Source organism: Rhincodon typus, chromosome 3, assembly GCF_021869965.1.
Source record: "Rhincodon typus isolate 14 chromosome 3, sRhiTyp1.1, whole genome shotgun sequence".
NCBI classification, from domain to species: Eukaryota; Metazoa; Chordata; class Chondrichthyes; order Orectolobiformes; family Rhincodontidae; genus Rhincodon; species Rhincodon typus.
The window spans coordinates 122,758,326-122,780,038 of NC_063334.1; the positions used below are offsets into that span (position 1 = coordinate 122,758,326).

General features: G+C 46.0%; 1 protein-coding gene across 1 annotated transcript; it reads right to left on the bottom strand.

Moving 5' to 3' along the window:
• Positions 1 to 638: 638 nt before the first annotated feature.
• LOC109937765 (sialic acid-binding Ig-like lectin 15) lies at positions 639 to 20,751 on the bottom strand. Its single transcript, XM_048594898.1, has 5 exons — positions 20,355 to 20,751; positions 13,328 to 13,711; positions 10,573 to 10,603; positions 6,731 to 6,792; positions 639 to 2,572 (listed from the first exon to the last, which is right to left on the bottom strand). Exons 1-5 carry the CDS (start codon positions 20,719 to 20,721, stop codon positions 2,526 to 2,528), a joined length of 891 nt encoding a protein of 296 aa, XP_048450855.1. The 5' UTR covers positions 20,722 to 20,751; the 3' UTR covers positions 639 to 2,525.
• Positions 20,752 to 21,713: the final 962 nt, after the last annotated feature.

Here is a 21,713-nt window from a genome sequence, read left to right on the forward strand (position 1 = left end):
GGCAGTGGAGCAGGGGTCACTGATTATATTTAAGGCTGAGTTGGACAGATTTCTGATGGCCAGAGTGGGGGCAGAGTCACAGATCTGTCTGAATGGCAAGAGCAGGCTCGAGAGGATCAATAGCTTGCTCCTTTATATTTTTCAAGTCTTTCGATCTTATTAGGAAGAGCTGGCAAGTGTACATCAGGCTGAATGGTCTCCATCTCCATGATGGGCCCGACATGCTCCCATTGGGCCATTTTGCTGTTACAAGGGAGTTTAGTTCATTGAGGCTAGTTCAGTTTGTCCGTGAGTTAGCCGAATTAAAGATTGCCTCATTTCAGAGTAAATGTGGGGTAATCCTGTAGAGATCCAGCTGTGCTGCTCAAAATCTCCAGAGTGGTGGGTGAGTAGGATGCGCTGCCGATGGTGGTAGTGGAGTCAGATACATTAGGGACATGTAAGCAACTCTTTGACAGGCACATGGATGATAGTAAAATGTAGGATATGCAGGGTAGTTTGATCTCAGACTAGGATAATAGGTCAGCACAACATCGTGGGCTGAAGGGCCTGTAATGTGTTGTACTGTTCTACGTTCTATGTTCTATGAATTTTCTGAAGGAACTGTCATTGTCTAAGGAAGTGAACTGTGCATTGGGTCTATATAGGTTCACTCTGCAAACATGGTACCTGTGAACTACCAGCACAGGGATTGAACCCATGCGTTTGGCACCATTCTGTATCACACCCTGGCCAAGGGAGCCAGTCAACAACCCCACTCCCAACCAAACAGAGTGACAAGTAAATACCCCAGTCACTCTGATTAAGCCTTCTTTAGCCGAGTCACCAAATAACCAAAAATCTTGGAAATATTGTGTCCTTCAACATGATGTTCGTGAGAGGGAATAGATTCTCCTGGTGCACTGTTAATACAGAATCCATCCATTACCTAGACATCATGATGGGGGTGGGAGGGACAGTGTGCTGCCCTCTGCACTGCTGACCTGGCCTGGCATGTAAACTGTGTACCCTCCACGATCTGATGGAATCATGGGCCAGGCACGAAGTGGGGTGGGGTGGGCTGCACTGCCTACTCTGCATCGTCGAGTGGACTTGCCATACACTGGGCCGTTCACCGACACCACCCCACCCCGCCACCTCTGTAGGTACCAACCTGGCAACAGTGAGATCCCCGGAAACAGGAGGAAGCCACTCAGCCCTCAATCAGATGGTAGTTGGTCTGGACTTCAATTCCATTTCCCCACCACTTTCTCAGATCACCACCCAACATAAAACAAATAGTAGAATCCGTGGGGTTTCCTCCAGATGCTCCGGTTTCCTCCCACAGTCCAAAGATGTGCAGGTTAGGGTGGATTGGCCGTGGGAAATGCAGGGTTACAGGGATAGAGTAAGGGGGTGTGGGTCTGGGTGAGATGCTCTGTGGAGGTTTGGTGTGGATTTGATTGGCTGAATGGTCTGCTGTGGGAATTCCATGATTCTATAACACTGCCTTTCTGCTGCACATCCCATTTCTGGATATGTCAGGAACTGCAACAATCTCATGTTATTTCTGGTTCATTTGAGAGCCTAAAACTGAGGCCGCACATGCAGAAAATTCCAAAATCCAGCAGATTGACAGGTTCTCCTGGTGAGCGCTTGGCCCCGGGAGCTGGGATTTATCCCACTCGTTCTGGGTTAACGGGAAAACTAGATCTAACAGGTTTGCTGTTTCCAGTGATCAGACAGCTTAACAACCCTCAACACCTAAGGCTGGATCCAGGGGTATTGGGTTATGTCACTGTACTGATAATCCAGTGAAGATCAATCCAAAATATTTGGTCCAACCTGGAAATAAAAAAGTTAACAGTAAGCAAGGCCACAAAGCTGGAGAAACACGGCAAGGCTGGAATCTGTGGAGACAGAAGCAGAGTTAATATCTCGAGTCCAGAAGTTCTGAACAAGGGAGACTGGACTCAAAATGGTAATGCTGTTTCTCTCTCCAAGGATGCTGCTAGACCTGCTGAGTTTCTCCAGCATTCTCTGTGTTTGTTTCAGCTCTCCAGCATCCACAGTATTTTGTGTTAATAAGACGACCATAAGCTGTTGCAGTCACATAAATAAAAAAAGGGGACTGGTCCTCAAATGTCCTTCAGGGAAGGAACTCCTGAATCCAGACTCATAGCAATATGGTCTTCTCTTGGATAGTCAGTTCCAAAAGGTACCCCCCTCCAGCAGGATCTCCGATCAATGCCCAATAAATGCCCATCTGATAGGAATGACACGGAGGGGGGTGGGATCGTGTTCACACCTTCTGGTCTGCACAGTGAGGTTCGAGATCCCACACCAGCCAGCAGGTAACCTTGGCGACAATCCAAAAGCAGAAATCTTGTGTCCTTCACGTTGAGGCGGCAGACAGGAGAGTGTAAAATATCGACGGCCACTTCACACAGGGTCAGACTCCTTCCTCAGGGCACAGCTTCTGGAGTTGGTTGCATTCTGCGAGGTCAAAGTTTGAGGGTGCGGCAGCAGGCAGTAAAACTTGCCAGTTAGCAGTTACTGACTTCTGGGGACTCGAGAATAGTGCTAGAGTTCTCTGCAAAAGGGAAGGAAATAACTTCAGAGCCGGAGATAATCTGTCAGTGGAATAAAACTCTAGTTTACACAGTCTGCTTTCCGCTACGTTCTACTCCAAGATTCCTTCCAGAATATACTGCCTCCACCAACTATTGTCAGAGACATTTAAGCGACTCTTGGATAGGCACATGGTGGGATAGTAAAACGTAGGGTGTGCAGGGTAGTTTGATCTTAGTAGGATAGAAGATCGGCACAACATCGTGGGCCGAAGGGCCTGTACTGTGCTGTACTGCTCTGTGCTCTATGAATTTTCTGAAGGAACTGTCATTGTCTAAGGAAGTGAACTGTGCATTGGGTCTATATAGCTTCACTCTGAAAACATGGTACCTGTGAACTACTAGCACAGGGATTGCTGTTGGCACTATTCTGTATCACACCCTGGCCAAGGGAGCCAGTCAACAACCCCACTCCCAACCAAACAGAGTGACAAGTAAATACCCCAGTCACTATCCTCATTGCTGGCTCCTGAAACAATGGTCTGTTTACATCTGTTGGGGGTGAAGGGGTCAGTAGAAGGGGTGATCTCCTAGGAGCAGGGATCTTGGCAGCACAAGGCCCACCCACCGAGAGCAACCAGCCAATCAGCAGCCAACACGGTGGCTCAATGGTTAGCACTGCTGCCTCACAGCCCCAGGGACCCGGGTTCGATTCCACCCATAGGCGACTGTCTGCGTGGAGTTTGCACGTTCTCCCAGTGTCTGCATGAAATTCCTCCCAGTGCTCTGGTTCCCTCCCACAGTCCGAAAGATGTGCAGGTTAGGATGGATTGGTCGAGCTAAATTGTCCCGGAGTGTCCAGGGAGCATGCAGGTTAGGTGGATTAGCCATGGGAAATGCAGGGTTACAGGGATAGGATGGATCTGGGTGGGATGCTCTTCAAAGGATCTGCACAGAGCTGGTGGGCCAAATGGCCTCTATCTGCACTGTGGATATTCTATGAACATCTCTCCAATACTCAGCAGGCCCACCTGAGGCCTGAGACTGAGAAGGGGGTCAAGCTGGTGACACTAGGAAAGGGCTGAGGGAGGGGGATGGAAACAGTGGGACCTTGGCAGGAAGAAGAGGCATTGTACGTTATTTAAATGGAGAAAGGTGCATCACACAGGGGTTTGGGAGTCCACCCGAATGAATCACAACGAGTTACCATCCAGGTTTGACAGGAGGCAGATGGAATGCTTTTTTTTATTTCCATGGGAATGGAGAACAAAAGTTGGGGGATTTTGCTAAAACTATACAAGGCACTACTTGGAACACTGTGAACAGATTTTGAGTCCCTTATCTAAGGAAAAGTATCCTGGCATTAAATGTATTCAAGACTGAGATGTACAGATTTTGTTTTTAATCAGGAAGAGAGTCGAGGGTTATGGGGAAAAGGCAGGAGAGTGGAACCTTTAAACAAGAGCCCCTCCCTCTTTCACCCCCATATCCCTGACCCAGCCGAGGAGCTTCAAGAAAGGCCAATGAGTTTACCACTGGAGACATGGTGAGGACCTTAAGGGAGCCTTAATGGGCTATTTGAAGGTTTCTATTGGCTGTGTTTGGGGACTCAGGGAGGGGGCAGTAAGGCTCACACCCCCTCCCCGCCCTCCCCCATCAAACCCACATCACAGTGAGGGCAGACTATTCCAGCTGGAAAGGTGAGAGCCGACAGTCTGGAATGATGCAGTGGGAGAGGGCAGAAAGTGGACTGGCACAGCAGCACATTCATTGAGAGATTGGCAGCGGTGTAGATATTATTGTTAATTAACCTTGTTAACGTGCCATTTCTGGAGCAGGTGGGATATTCCCACAAAGCCACATCCCTGGCACACTAATGTGGCTCAGAACCTGAAGCAGTCAATCTGGTTTCTGGGAATTCACCTCCTTGGAAAATTGTTAAAAAACTATGTAAATCAATTTGTCAACACTTCAGCTTTCGAGACAGCAGGGGGCACTTTACCACTGAAAATCAAATACACTCTCATTTACTCTCACACTCACACACTCTCATTCACTCTCACACTCTCACGCTCTCATTCAATCTCACGCTCTCATTCACTCTCACGCTCTCATTCACTCTCACGCTCTCATTCACTCTCACGCTCATGCCAACACTTCTGAAAACATGACCCATGCCAAGGCCAACCCTGTGACTTTTGACCTGGAACAACTGGTCAGAAAATGTTGACAGTGACACAGGTAGATGGGGTGTTTGCTCAAAAAGCCTAAATCTTTTGAATACCTCTTTATTGCATCTCTCCTTAAACTCTCCACTCTATGGAGACCACCCGTAGGTATGGGACGGGCTGGGGGGAAATCTGGTGTCTCTAGGTTTATACTCCACCCCAGGACTCAGGTCGTCCATAAAACATAGCAGCAGGACGAGGCTATTCAGCCCATCGAGTCATTCAATGAGGTCTCAGCTGCCCTAATAATCCTCAACTCACTTTCCTGCCTTGTCCCCATAACCCTTTATTCTCTTACTGTTTACAAATCTGTCTAATGTGAGGTGCTGCATTTTGGAAAGGCAAATCAGGGCAGGACTTACACACTTAAATGGTAAGATCCTGGGGAGTGTTGCTGAACAAGGAGACCTTGGAGTGGAGGTTCACAGTTCCTTGAAAGTGGAGTCGCAAGTAGATAGGATAGTGAAGAAGGTGTTTGGTGTGCTTGCCTTCATTGGTCAATGCATTGAGTTTAGGAGTTGGGAGGTCATGTTGCGACTGTACAGGACGTTGGTGAGGCCACTTTTAGAATACTGCATGCAACTCTGGTCCTTCCATACAAAGAATAGGAAGGATGTTGTTAAACTTGAGAGGGTGCAGAAAAGGAACAAGGATGTTGCCGGGCTTAGATGGTTTGAGCTATGGGGAGAGGCCGAATAGGCTGGGGCTATTTTCCCTGGATCGTCGGAGGCCAAGGGGTGACCTTATAGAGGTTTATAAAATCATGAGGAGCATGGATAAGGTGCATAGACAAGGTCTTTTCCCCAGGGTGGGGGAGTCCAAAACTACAGGGCATAGGTTTAAGGTAAGAGGGGAAATATTTAAAAAGGACCTGAGGGGTAACCTTTTCACACAGAGGGTGGTGCGTGTATGGAACGAGCTGCCAGAGGAAGTGGTGGAGGCTGGTACAATTACAACATTTAAAAGGCATCTGGATGGGTACATGAATAGGAAGGGTTTAGAGGGGTATGGGACAAATGCTGGCAAATGGGACTGGGTCAGACTGAATTGTCTGGTTGGCATGGACATGTTGGACTGAAGGGTCTGTTTCCGTGATACATTACTCTGTGTATATACTTAATGACCCAGTCTTGACAGCCCTCTTTTGTGGTAAAGAATTCCACAGAATCACTCCCCTCTGAGAGAAGAAATTCCCGCTCATCTCTGTCTTAAAAGTGTGACCCCTTATTCTGAGATTATACCCTGTGGTCCTAGACCCTCTCACAAGGAGAAACAACCTCTCCGCATCTACCCTGTCAAGTCCTTTGAGAATCTTGTATGTTTCAACAAGATCACCTCTCATTCTTCCACACTCCAACATCTTCCCAAGGAGGCAGCTCACCACCACCTTCTCAAGGGGCAAGTAGAGACGGGCAAGAAATGCTGGGCCCAGACAACGATGCCCATGTCCTATGAGTGAATAGCAATAAATCTAATGCCTAACCTACCCAACCTTTCCTCATAAGACCTTTCCTTCATCCCCAGGATCAAACCAGTGAACCTTCTCTGGGCTGCTTCCAATGCCAGGGTATTGCTCCTTAGATGAGGGTCCTGAAACTGTTCACAGAATTCCAGCTGTGATCTCATTAATGCCTTGTATAGTTTGAGCAAAACCTCCACGTTTTTCTGTTCCATTCCCTTTGAAATTAAGGCCAACATCCCATTAGCCTTCTCTATTACCCACTGAACTTGGCCACGAGAGGAAAGCTGTTCAATGTGTAAATCCTGATATTGCAGGCAGCAAGGGAGAGGCAGAGGCTCCTGCTAAGTTCAGAGACAGCAGCAATGCAACAGCTTCCCCATGCTAAAACAGCATCACCTTCAATCTGAAGGCCTGATGAGAACAATACCAGGTTCTTGAGCCGTATATTGGAACCTGTCTTGAACAGTTACATTCACTGTGACAGTCATTACCTGGTGTTGATTTTTTCTGACACTGTTTCACTTTACAATAGTTGGATGAATCAGGTGGGCATCTAAGAGATAAGAAGAAATTTGTACTTATTAAGACAATATTCAAATTGGACAATAACTACTGTGATGGAGAGACATAATATTCATGGTAAAGTCTCACCAAATCCATTGTCATATCAAGCATTCATCTTTAGTCATCCAGAGACACACAGGACTTTCTGACTGTGTCAGAGCGTGAACACACAGGCGTTGTATTTATATCATGCAGAAAAGCACCGTAAGTCATTTCACAAAGTTATAGTCAGAACCAATGAATGCTGAACCACTAACTGAGCTAATTCTGAAATGGAAACAGAAAGTGGTGGAGAAACCCTCCAGTGTCTGTGGAGACGGAAACAGAGTTCACGCTTCAGATCCAGTCTGACGCTCCTTCAGAACATGCTGGCTCTTGTCACAAGCATCATGCTCCTTCTGATGAACTATATCTCCCCCTCGCCATGTCAAACACACACACTCTCACACACACACACAGACAGGCACACACTCTCTCTCTCTCTCTCTCACACGCACACACATGCACACTCTGATACACACACACAAGCAAACACACACACACATACGTACACGCACACCATAAGACATAGGAGCAGAAATTAGGCCATTCAGCCCATTGAGTCTGCTCTGCCATTCAATCATGGCTGATAAGTCTCTCAACCCCATTCTCCCCGTAACTCTTGATCCCCTTGATAATCAAGAACCTATCTATCTCAGTCTGAAATATACTCACTGACCTGGCCTCACAGCCTTCTGTGGCAGTGAATTCCATAGATTCACCACTCTCTGGCTGAAGATGTTTCTCCTTATCTCTGTTCTAAAAGGTCTTCCCTTTACTCCAAGGCTGTGCCCTCGGGTCCTAGACTCTCCTACCAATGGAAGCATCTTCCCAACATCCACTCTGTCCAGACCATTCAGTATTCTGTAAGTTTCAATTAGATCCCCCTCATCCTTCTAAACTCCATCGAGTATAGACCCAGAGTCCTCAAAATTTTCCTCATATGTTAAACTTTTCATTCCTGGGACCTTTCTCGTGAACCTCCTCTGAACCCGCTCCAGGGTCAGTACACCTTTCCTGAGATAAGGGGCCCAAAACTGTGCATAATACTCCAAATGTGCCTGACCGGAGCCTCAGTAGTACATCCCTGCTTTTATATTCAAGTCCTCTCAAAATAAATGCCAAAGTTGAATTTGCCTTCCTAACTACTCAGTCAGCCTGCAAGTTTACCTTGAGAGAATTCTGGACCAGAACTCCCAAGTCTCTTTGCACTTCAGACTTCTGAATTTTCTCCCCATTTAGAAAATAGTCCATGCTTTTATTCTTTTTACCAAAGTGCATGTCCTCACACCTTCCCACATTGTACTCCATCTGCCACTTCTTTACCCACTCTCCTAACCTGTCTAAATCCTTCTACAGCCTCCCCACCTCCTCAATACTACCTGCCCCTCCACCTATCTTTATGTCAGACACACACACCCACTCTCACACAAACACACACACAGACACGCAGTAGAAGCAATTTACAGGGCATGAAACATTAACTCTGTTTCTCTCTCCACTGTTGCTGCCAGACCCACTGAGTTTCTCGAGTATTCTCTATTTGTGATTCATGTTTCCAGCATCTGCAGAATTTTATTTAAGTTAATCATGAAAACCTGGTCACATGGAGCAGGCAGGTTGTTGGTGAGGGAGTAGGGGTGGGGATGGTGGGGGTGGTGTTTGGGTGGTTGGAAGATGTGGTTCAGCAGGGATTTCGGCAGCTCAGAGACTCAGGCAGCTGGAAGAGAGAGGGGACGGTGGTGAGAGAGGGGGTGGTGGTGAGAGAGAGGGCGGGGCATTCAGCTCCCCTCTGGGAGAGGTCTCAGGAGATTGCAACACTAACGAAGGTCAGAGAGATGGGGAAGTGAGAGGCATGCAACAGATTCCCAAACCAGGATGAGATTCCTGGGGCTGAATGCTCCTGTCCAGTCGGCAGTGAGGACATAGGGAGAGTAACAATAACAGATACCTCCGTATCCCTGTCCAACCTCCAAAAAGCAGGTTTCCTAGCACTGGCAGAAAATGGAGCTGGGCATCCTTGTGTCGAGTTGACTGTGGGTGTGACCAGGAAGCCCAGTGAGTGGGTACATCTCTGAGGAAGGATGTTCTAGCAATGGAAGGAGTGCAATGAAGATTGATCAAACTGATTCCTCTGGCAGGGCTGACATATGAAGAGAGACTGGATCGGTTAGAATTATATTCACTGGAGTTTATAAGAATGACAGGGTTTGGGGGACAGATCTGTACTGTCACTGTACTATAATGTACTGCAATGTTTAACTTTGATCTTTCTTTCTACCCTGTTCTTAAGATTCTGTACCTAGGTACTTGTACCGAAGATGGTGCGTTGTGTGGTGACTTTTCACTGGGCTCCTGTACGTTTGTACTTGAAAACACATGACAATAAAATCAAAATCAATCAATCTCATAGAAACCTATAAAATTCTGACAGGATTAGACAGGGTAAACACAGAGAGCATGTTCCTGATGAACAGGGAGTCCAGGGTCACAGTCTAAGGATATGGGGTAGGCCATTTAGGACTGAGACAAGGAAAAACCCCTTCACCCAGCGAGTTGTGAGCCTGTGGAATTCTCTGCCACAGAAAGTGGTTGAGGCCAAATGATTGAATGTTCTGGTGAAGGAGTTGGATATAGGTCTTAGAACTGAAGGGATCACATGGTATGTGGCTGAATGGTTTCCTACTGCTCAAGTTTTCTATGTTTCCAGAGCTCACAGAGGGCTCCTGGGACCCAAAAGGTCCCAATGATCCCTTGGACAGGAGGTAGGTGTGGTTACAATTTCAGCAACTGATCAGGCAGTATCCATGACATTCCACGGATCATGCACTGTCCATGGCATTTCCAGCAGAAAGCAGGGATCTTGGTGACAGATAGGTCACATGGGCTCTGTGAGTGAGTCTAACCTCAACTCTACATTCCTGCATATCCCGGATCAACAATCTATCTACCTCTGCCTTAAAAATATTTAATGATTCTGCATCCACTGCCTTATAAGGAGGAGCATTCCAAAGACTCACAACCTTCTGAGAGGGAAAATGTTTCCTCATCTCTGTTTTGAATGGGCCACCCCATATTTTTGAACAAAAACCCCTCGTTCTAAATTCTCCCACAAGAGGAAACATCCTTTCAACATCCAGCCAGTCAAATCCCATAGGATCTTGAATGTTTCAATTAAGTCATCTCTGACTCTTCTGAGCTCCAGAGGATACAGGCCTGGCCTGTCCAGCCTCTCCTCGTAAGGCAATCCACTAAAGTTGTGGCTGGTACTCCACGAAGAAAGCCATCAACAAATACATAGAGCTAGACCCTATATATACTCCACCGTGAAGGAAAACCGGAAATGAGGTAATCCAGCTCAACAGACCTCAGAGTTTAAATACCAGGCGGGAAAACACAACGGTGCTTCATTGGAGGCTGCACTGATGATGTTACCCAGCAGGGTAATGAAACGTCTGCGAAACAACAAACCAGCTCGGTGAGCCAACCAACCACAACACGAGCTACAAATCTACTCCAAAACCTTAGAATCCACTAAAGTTTACAGTGCTAAGAATGGAAAGATACTTTTTCCATGTGAAATGGTGTAAGTAATTTGCAAATTCCTGGTGAGCTGGTCTCAATTTGAGGTGGATATCACAATTAAAGATTTCTTTGACACAAGTTGTTAGAACAAAACCATTTTACAAAAATGTAGCACCATGTTTAATAACAGAAAACTGAATCATACCTTTCTCTCTGTGGGGTAAAATCCAAAATTCCTGGAAAGAAGGAAAAAAGGACGAAATATTTGAAACATTTCAGTTAGCAGGCTCTCACTATAATGTCAATAATTTGTTTGGGAAACTGTCTCGTTTGAATGTTTATAGATGGACTTGCCACATAAACACAGTGGCTACAACAGCAGGTCAGAGGTGAGGAACACTGCAGTGAGTAAATCAGCCTCTGACTTCCCAAAACATGTCCAACATCTACAAGGCACAAGTCAGGAGTATGATGGAATGCTCACCGCTTGCCTGGATGGGTGCAGCTCCAACAACACTCGAGAAGTTTGACACCATCCAGGACAAAGACTTGATTGGAACCACATCCACAAGCATCCACTCCTTCCATCGCCAATGCTTAGAAGTAGCAATATATATTAGCTACAAGATGTGTTGCAGAAAGTCATGAAGGCTTCTTAGACATCACCTTCCAAACCCACTTCCAACAGAAAGGCAAGACCTGATCAAGTGTATCCCAGGATGTTGTGGGAAGCTAGGGAAGAAATTATGGGCCCCCTTGCTGAGATATTTGTATCAGTTACAGCTACTAGTGAGGTGCCAAAAGAGTGGAGGCTGGCTAATGATGTGCCTTTATTTAAGAAAGGCTGTAAGGAAAAGTCTGGGAACTATAGACCGGTGAGTCTGACATCAGTGGTGGGTAAGTAGTTGGAGGGGATTCTGAGAGATAGGATTTACATGCATTTGGATAGTCAGCATGGCTTTGTGCGTGGGAAACTGTGTCTCACAAACTTGATCGAGTCTTTTGAGGAAATGACCAATAAGATAGATGAGGGCAGAGCGGTAGATGTTGTCTACATGGACTTCAGTAAAACCTTTGACAAGGTTCCGCATGGCAGACTGATTCATAAAGTTATGGGATTCAGGGAGAGCTTGCCAATTGGATACAAAATTTTTTTTGATGGTAGGAGACAGAGGGTGGTGGTGGAAAGTTGTTTTTCACACTGGTGGCCCATGACCAGCAGTGCTCCATAGAGATGGGTGCTGGGTCCACTGTTATTTGTCATTTATATAAACAATTTGGATGAGAATATAGGAAGCATGGTTAATAAGTTTGCGGGATGACGCCAAAATTGGTGATATAGTGGACAGTCAGGAAGGTTATCTAAGAGTACAAATGAATTTTGATCAGCTGGGCCAATAGGTTGAGGAGTGGCAGATGGAGTTTAATTTAGATTTAATTTAGATGTTACACTTTTTTAAGGCAAACCAGGGCAGGACTTACACAGTTAATGGTAGAGCCCTGGGGAGTGTTGTCAAACAGAGAGACCCAGAGGTTCAGGTACTTGGGGGTAGGCGATAGCCTAGTAGTAATATTGCTAGACTGTTAATCCAGAAACTTAGTTAATGTTCTGGGGACCCAGGTTCGAATCCCACCATGGCAGATGGTGGAATTTGAATTCAATAGTTAGAACAAAAATGTCTGGAAATAAGAATCTACTGATCACCATGAAATCATTGCCGATTGTCAGAAAAACCCATCCGGTTCACTAATGTCCATCAGGGGAGGAAATCTGTCACCACTCACCTGGTCTGACCTACATGTGACTCCAGACCCACAGCAATGTGGTTGACTCTCAAGTGCCCTCTGAAATGGCCTAGCAAGCCACTCCGTTGTACCAATCACTACAAAGCCTCAAAGAAATGCATTGTGGGTCAACCCACAGCAGGAGAACTGCAGTGGTTCAAGTAAGGCAGCTCACCACCACCTTCTCAAGGGCAACTAGGGATGGGCAAGAAATGCTGGCCAGCCAGTGGCACTCACATCTCACAAATGAATAGAGACATAGTTCCTTGAAAGTGGCGTCCCAGGTAGGCAGGATGGTGAAGAAGGCGTTTGGTATGCTTGCCTTCATTGTTCACGGTACTGAGTGCAGGAGTTGGGAGGTCATGTTGCGGTTGCACAGAACTTTGGTTAGGCCATTTTTGGAATACTGTGTACGGTTCCGGTTGCCTTGCTATAGGAAGGGTATTGTTAAACTTGAGAAGGTGCAGAACAGATTTACAAGGATGTTGCAGGGACTGCAGGGTTTGAGTTGTAGGGAGATCCTGGCTAGGCTGGGATTTTTTTTACCTGCAGTGTTGGAGGGGTGAACTTATAGAGGTTTATAAAATCACGAATAGATAAGGCAAATAACAAAGGTTTTTTCCGTAGGGTAGGGCATAACTTTAAGATGGGAGGAGAAATATTTAAAAGGGATGAGGAGCAACTTTTTCACACAGAGGGTGGTTTGAGTGTGGAATGAACTGCCAGAGGAAGTGGTGGATGCAGGTTCAGTTACAACATTTAAAAGACATTTGGACAGCTACATGAAAAGGAAAGATTTAGAGGGATACGGGCCAAACGCAGGCAAGTGGGCCTAATGTAGTTTGTGAAAGCTGGTGGGCATGGATGAGTTGGACCGAAGGGTCTGTTTCCGTGCTGTATGAGTCTACGACTCTAGGGCAGCAGGTACATGGGAATACCATCCCCTACAAGTTCCCCTCCAAGCCACTCCCATCTGGACTCAGCCTCTCTCTCTCTTTTCCTTTTTCTTTGTTGTTCCCTCCCCTTTTGATTTGAAGATTCTTGTGTAACTTGAGGTGGGAAGTCCCTGGTCCCTTGTAATATTACATGACACCCCAAACCACATACATTTTCAGAGTGAACCCAATGTAACTGCCTACTATAATATCCCCAGCTGTTAAATTACAATAACCTACCTGTCCTTCTCCTCCAGATTGCAAGGGCAACAACAATCAGGACAATCAGAACGAGGCTTCCAACCAAGACGCCGATTATTACTTTGAGCATTGACCAGTCCTCATTCGAGCTGGTGAAGTAGATAACTTGAGTGGCATTGCCAAGGCTGTTGGAGGCCACACAGGTGTAGTTCCCTCCCAGCGTCGGGTCACGTAGCTCCCCCACAACCTGATACTGCCCTGGGCCTCGTACAACCGGTGTATCACTGGCGTTCACAGGGAGTCTATGGTCCTGGGGGTCGACCCACATGATGTGTGGAGAGGGCTCTCCTTGAACATGGCACACCAGGGTAAACTGCGTACCATTGATGACCTGGATAGATACGTTGAAGATGATAGGTGGGCCTGAAAAGAGAGAGGATTGATCATTCAGTTAAATTTAGGGGAGGCGATGGCCTAGTGGTATTATCGCTGGACTGTTAATCCTGAGACCCAGATAATGTTCTGGGGACCCGGGTTCGAATTGCACCATGGCAGATGGTGGAATTTGAATTCCATAAAAAAAAAATCTGGAATTAAGAGTCAAATGATGACCATGAATCCATTGTTGATTGTTGGAAAAACCCACCTGGTTCACTAAGGTCCTTTAGGGAAGGAAACTGCCATCTTTACCTGGTCTGGCCTACATGTGACTCCAGACCCACAGCAATGTGGCTGACTCTGAACTGCCCTCTGGGCAATTAGGGATGGGCAATAAATGCTGCCTAGCCAGCGACGCCCCCATCCTGTGAATGAATAAAAAAAATGCAAGGCACTGGCGCACGGTCATCGCTGTTGAGTCATGACTAGAGCTTGTGGTTAATGCATCAATGTCACATTTATAAAGTCAGACAGAAACTCTCAGGGTGACTCCCTGAGGAAGCATGTGATTGACATTATGTGGGAGACTGAAAGGGAATAATATGAAGGCGATACTTCAGCCTGACTCTGAACAGAGATGGTACACATGCACAGGGCAGTACCAAACGAGTGCTGCACTGTCGATGGTGCCACCTCTCGGATGAAATCCCAGTCTATCTTCTCGGGTGCACATAAAGAATCTCACAACCACCTTTTGAAGGAGAGTGGGAGAATCCTGCCTGCTCTTCCCATCTCTATTTATTCCTCCATCAAGATCACCAACACAGTTCATGAAGTTGTGAATGATTTGTGGGAGCTTGCTGCGTACAAATTGGCTGCTGTTTTGCCCGAACCCTGACCACATTTCAGGAATTACATTATTGATTGTACAAGAAAGTCTTGAAGGATAAGGCGGACATCGAGGTCTTCAAAGAGGGAATTCCAGATGGAATCAGACCGGCTCCCAGGGTAGAACATAGGAGCAAAACAAGAACACTCAATTCAATCATTGTTCAACTTGGATTATAACTGGGATTTTGGTGCAAATGTGTTGCACTCGGGTTAGTCAGATGCTGAAGTAGTATCACGGGAGCCGCACCCATCTGGGCAAGTGGGGAGTATTCCATCACACTCCTGACTTGTGCCTTGTAGATGGTAGACAGACTTTGGGAAGTCAGGAGGAGGGTTACCCACTGTGGAACCCCTAGCCTCTGATCTGGTCTTGTAGCCACTGTATTTATATGGCTGGTTCAGTTTTTTGATAAATGATAACCGTAGGATAATTGATGACCGTAGGATAATTGATGATGATGGAAATATCATTGAATGTCAAAGGGCAATGGTTAGAGTCTCTCTTCTTGGAGATGGTCATTGCCTGGCATTTGTGTGGCATGAATATTATGTACAATAAATAAGGTGTGGATTGAATAGGGTGTTAAACACAAAGCTGAGGATGTTACAGAGATACAGAGGAACCTGGCTAAGAAACACAATTGTGGCAGCAGAAGTTCACAGTGAGATGGTGGCAGAATGATTCAAAGAGATATACAGCACATAAACAGACCCCTCGGTACAACTCATCCATGCCAACCAGATACCTGAAATAAATATAGTCAGCATTTGGCCCATATTCCTCTAACCCCTTCCTATTCATGTACCCATTCAAATGCCTTTTAAATGTTGTAATTATACCAGCCTCCACCACTTCCTCTGGCAGCTTGTTCCATACACGCACCACCCTCTGCCTGAAAAAGTTGCCCCTTAGGTCTCTTTTAAATCTTTCCCCTCTCACCTTAAACCTATGGCCTCTAGTTTTGGACTCCACCACCCCATGGAAAAGACCTTGTCTATTTATCCTAAACATACCCCTCATGATTTTATAAATATCTATAAGGTCACCCCTCAGCCTCCGACACTCCAGGGAAAATAGCCCCAGTTTGTTCAGCCTTTCCCTACAGCTCAAACTCTCCAATCCTGGCAACATCCTTGTAAATCTTTTCTGAACCCTTTCAAGTTTCACAACATCCTTCCTATAGCAGGGAGACCAGAATTGCACACAGTATTCCAAAAGTGGCCTAACCAATATCCTGTACAGCCGCAACATGACCTCCCAACTCCTACACTCAATGCACTGACCAATAAAGGCAAGCGTACCAAACACCTTCTTCACTATCCTATCTACCTGCAACACCACTTTCAAGGAACTATGAATCTTACTCCAAAGTCTCTTTGTTCAGCAACACTCCCCAGGACCTTACCATTAAGTGTATAAGTCCTGCCCTGATTTGCCTTTGCAAAATGCAGTACCTCACATTTATCTAAATTAAACTTCATCTGCCACTCCTCAGCCCATTGGCCCATTGATCAATATCTCGTTGTACTCGGAGGTAACCTTCTTCACTGTCCACTACAACTCCAAATTGATGTCATCTGCAAACTTACTAACCATACCTCCTACGTTCACATCCAAATCACTTAAATAAATGACAAAAAGCGGTGGACCCAGCACTGATCCTTGTAGCACACTGCTGGTCACAGGCCTCAGTCTGAAAAGCAACCCTGCACCACCACCCTCTGTCTTCTACCTTCAAGCCAGTTTTGTATCCAAATGCTAGTTCTCCCTGTATTCCGTGTGATCTAACCTTGCTAACCAGTCTACCATGCAGAGCCTTGTCAAACGCCTTACTGAAGTCCATATAGATCACATCTAACGCTCTTCCCTTATCAATCCTCTTTATTACTTCTTCAAAAAACTCAATCACTTTTGTGAGACATAATTCCCATGCACAAAGCCATGTTAACTATTCCTAATCAGTCTTTGACTTTCCAAATACATGTAAATCCTGTCCCTCTGATCCCCTCCAACAACTTGCCCAACACTGATATCAAGCTTACCGGTTTATAGCTCCCTGGCTTTTCCTTACCACCTTTCTTAAATAGTGGCACCACATCAGCCAAATTCCAGTCTTCCGGCAGCTCACCTATGGCTATCAATAGTACAAATATCTCAGAAAGGGACCCAGCAATCACTTCCCTAGCTTCCCACAGAGTTTTAGGGTACACCTGGTCAGGTCCCAGGGATTTATCCAACTTTATGCATTTTATGAAGTCCAGCACCTCCTCCTCTGCTAAGTGGACATTTTTCATTTGTCGCTATTTACTTCCCCACATTGTCTATCTTCCATATCCTTCTCCACAGTAAACAATGATGCCAATTACTTGTTTAGTATCTTCCCCATCTCCTGTGGTTCCACACATAGGCAGCCTTGCTGATCTTTAAGGGCCCCCTATTCTCTCCCTAATTACCCTTTTGTCCTTCATGTATTTGTAGAATCCCTTCAGATTCTCCTCAACCCTATTTGCCTAAGCTATCTCATGTTCCCTTTTTGCCCTCCTGAGTTCCCTCTTAAGGATATTCCTACTGCCCTTATACTCCTCTAGGGATTCACTCTCTATACGTGACACATACTCCCTTCTTACTCTTGACTAAAGCCTCAATTTTTCTAGTCATCCTGCATTCACTACACCAACAGCCTTGTCCTTCACCCTATCTGGAACATACCGTCTCTGGACTTTCGTTATATCATTTTTGAAGGCTTCCCATTTTCCAGTCATCCCTTCCACATCCTCCTCCAATCAACTTTTGAAAGTTATTGCCTAATACCGTCAAAATTGGCCTCAATCCAATTTAAAGCTTTAACTTTTAGATCAGTCAATGCTTTTCCATGACTATCTTAAAGCTAACAGAATTAGGGTCAATTGCCTCACTGACGCCTTAGCCACCTGCCCTGCCTTATTTCCCAAGAGTAGGTCAAGTTTTGCCCCGTCTCTAGCCGGTACATCCACATACTGAATCAGAAAATTTTCTTGTGCACACTTAACAAATTCCTCTCCATCCAAGCCCTTAATGCTATGGCAATCCCAGTCTATGTTTGGAAAGTTAAAATCCCCTTCCTTAACCACCCTATTATTCTTACAGATAACTGAGATTTCCTTACAAATCTGTTTCTCAATTTCCCACCGACTATTGCGGGGGAGTGTCTATAGTACAATCTCAATAAGGTGATCATCAATTCTTATTTCTCACCCAAATAACCTCCCTGGACATATTCCCAGAAATATCCTCCCTAGATACAGCCGTAATGTTATCCCTAATCAAAAACATCACTCCCCCTCCTTTCTTCATTAACAGAATGAGGGTGTCTCTGGCCAGGTAGCATTCATTGCCCACCCATAATTGCCCCAAGGGCAATACAGAGTCAACCACATTACTGTGGGTCTGAAGTCACATGTAGACCAGACCAGGTAAGGATGGCAGTTTCCTTTCCTAAAGGGCATTAGTGAACCAGATGGGTTTTTCCTGACAATCAGCAATGAATGCACAGTCATCGTTAGATTGTGAATTCCAGATATTTTTATTGAATTCAAATTCCACTGTCTGCCATGGCAGGATTCGAACCCAGGTCCCAGAACATTATCTGGGTCTCTGGATTAATGGTCCAGTGATAATACCACTAGGCCATCACCTCCCCTTTTGATTCTTCTAATAGTACATGAAGCTGTCAGTCCTATCCATCCCTGAGCCTCGTCTCTGTAACAGCTATGATATCCCAGTCCCATGTTCCCAACCATGCCCTGGGTTCATCTGCCTTACCTGTTAGGCCTCCTGCATCGAAATAAATGCAGTTTAATTGATCAGTCCTACCTCTTTGTTTTTGCCTGCTCTGTTTGTTTGACTTACTCCTTTTCCCAACTGTACCACTCTCAGATTGACCTCTTTCCTCACTGTCTCCCTGGGTCCCCCCCGCTTACTAGTTTAAATCCTCATGAGCAGTTCTAGCAAACGTTCCCACCAGTATATTAGTCCCCTTCCAATTCAGGTGCAATCTGTGCTTCCTAAACAAGGTCACTTCTACCCGAGAAGAGAGTCCAATGATCGAAAATGTGAATCCTTCTCCCCTCCACCAGCTCCTCAGCTACACATTCATCTACTCTGTCCTTCTATTCCTACCCGCACTAGCTAGCAGCACCAGGAATAATCCAGATATTCCTACCCTCGAGGACCTACTTTTTAAGGTTGGGGTTTGAGTTATAAGGAGAGGCTGGACAGGTTGGGCCTTGTTTTCCTGGTGCGTATGAGATTGAGGGGTGACTTCATAGAGGTCTATAAAATCATGAAAGGCATAGATAAGGTAGCCAACATCTTTTCCCCATGGTAGGGGAGTCCAAAGCTAGAGGGCATAGATTTAAGGTGAGAGTGGAGAGATATAAAAGGGTTCAGAGGCAATGTTTTCACAAAGCAGGTGGTGTATATCTGGAATGGACTGCCAGAGGCAGTGGTGGAGACAAGTACCATTTTGTCATTTAAGAAACATTTGGACAAGTACATGGATGGGATAGGTATGGGCCAAACAAGGTGAACTAGACTAATTGTGAAAACTGGGCTGCATGGGCATGTTGGGCCGAAGGGCCTGTTTCCATGCTGTAAACCTCTGTGCCTCTATGTCATTGAACTAGTAATCCAGAGAGCCGGGCTAATGCTAACGGGTTCAAAACCCAGTTCGGCAGCTGGTACAAGTCAATTAACAAAGCAGAAAATTAATCTCAAAAATGGTCACTATTATTGACTCCTGTCCTTTGGAGAAGCAAAACTGCCACCCTTACCTCCATGTGACTCCAGACCCACAGCAATGTGGCTGACTCTTACCTGAGCAGTGCGAGGGTAATTAGGGACGGACAAGCAATGCTGGCCTCACCACTGAAGCCCAAATTTCATCAAGAATGAAAACAACACTCAGCCTGAGTAGCACTGACCAGTGTTGTATAGTCTGTTGAGATATCACATGGCTGTAACTCAGTCAGCCACTTCTCATGAATCAGACATTCTCTCACAGCCATCCAGGAGGAAGTTGTGGCTTAATTACATTGAAGGAAGTCGTAGAGTTTTTCACAGCATGGAAAGTGGCTCCGCGGCTCATTGTGACTGATGAGTTGAGGTTGATGATGTAGGGGGGATCAGGGATGAAGTCAGCCCGGAGAGTTCTGGGATAGGCAGGTGTGGAAGCGAGTGTTTTTGGGTTCCAGCAACAAATGGGCCAACGGAAGTGGGGACAGGCCTTTGGGGAGAATGTGGGGAGGGGGTTTGGAAGCTAGGCTGGGAACTGAAGGAGGACATCAATGATGAGATTTAGCTGCAGACAGTAGCTAAGACTCTCAACTCACCTCCCAATATTTAACCGGGAGAAATGGTGCCTCCTGATGGACAGGTGTGAACCACTGAGCAACACAATGGAACGGACAAGAGACTGTCGATGGCAAGATAGAGCTGGGTGCCATCCATGTCCCGAGGGGGGTGGGGGAAGCAAAGCACAGATTCCCGAATGCACAATAAGATGCCAACTAAGGGGGTGGCAACAGGAGTGGGGGGGGGGGAGCCAATGGGCTCTTCGTGGGGTCGCAGAGGTAAAGTTATGGTACAACAACAAATTATGTTTATTGAGCACCATCCACCCAGTAAAACATGTCCAAGAGTGTCGCATCGTGTGACAGGAGCCAATGGCAAGGGACATACCCATCCGTCAGACCGAAGGTGGGTCCAACTCAACCCATCACACCCCGACCCTGTAAGTTAGAGTCTGGTTGAATTTACCTGTTATTTTCAAGACGGTCCCAAGGTTGTTTTCCTTCATGTAAGCAGGTAATGCTGGACGTTTGACTTCCACACGACAGAAATACTCATTGGTGTCATCGAGCCTGGCCTCTCTTATCTTGATTGAAGCATCATTAATCCTGGGGTCCCCGGCCAGTCTGTACCGGTCATTGATGTTTGTGTGAACAACATTTTCAAATTCCTCTTGGCCCTTGGCTCTGTTTGTTGCGTTGAAGAGAACCGTCCCTGTATAAAACACCCCCATCTTCCAGATGACTGTAATCTCGAAGGTAGTGTAGCTGGTATAGGGGAACGTGAAATAGCAGGGCAGGATGACAGCACTTCCAGCTGTTCCATTTACACTCATCGGTGCATTCACTGTCAATAGCGCTCTGTCACTTCCTACAGAAAAATACAACAGTCAATAAACTGCATCAGACAAATGACATCCTTTTGATTTTCCCATTCGTCCTGGGAGGGAGTCAAAAACATCAGAACAATTCCAAAACTTAGAGAGGAGTGGAAACATACAAAATAGGAATAGTAGTAGGCCATTCAATATGATTGCGGCTGATCATCCTACTCAGCCCCCTGTTCCTGCTTTCTCCCCAAACTATTTTTCCCTAAGAACTATATCCAATTCCTTATTGGAAACAGTCAATGTTTCAGCCACAGTCATTTTCTGCGGCAGTGAATTCCACAGGCTCACCACTCTTGGGGTGAAGACATTTCTCCTCATCTCAATCCTAAATGGCCTACTCCGTATCCTTAGGGGCAAGGCACTGGCATAGATAGAGGATTGGCTGGCTGGCAGAAGGCAGAGAGTAGGGATAAAGGAGTCTTTCTCAGGATGGCAGCTGGTGGCTAGTGGAGTTCCACAGGGGTCAGTGTTGGGACCACAACTATTCACATTATATGTTAGTGATCTGCACAAAGGAACTGAGAACATTGTTTCTAAATTTGCAGCTGCCACAAAGCTAGGTGGAGGGTCAGGTAGTGATGAGGAAGTGGGACTTGGACAGACTGGGAGAGTGGACAAAGAAGTGGCAGATGGCATACAATGTGGGAAAGTGTGAGGTTATGTATTTTGGTAGGAAGAGTTGAGGGACAGACTGTATTCTAAACAGGGAGAGGCTTCAGAAATCTGAAGCACAAAGGGACTTGGGAGTCCTAGTTGAGGATTCTCTTAAGGTTAACATACAGATTCAGTTAGCAGTTAGGAAGGCAAATGAAACGTTAGCATTCATTTCAAGAGGGTTAGAATACAAGAGTAAAGATGTACTGCTACGTGTGCATAAAGCTCTGGTCAGACTGCATGTGGAATATTGTGAGCAATTTTTGGGCCCTGTATCTAAGGAA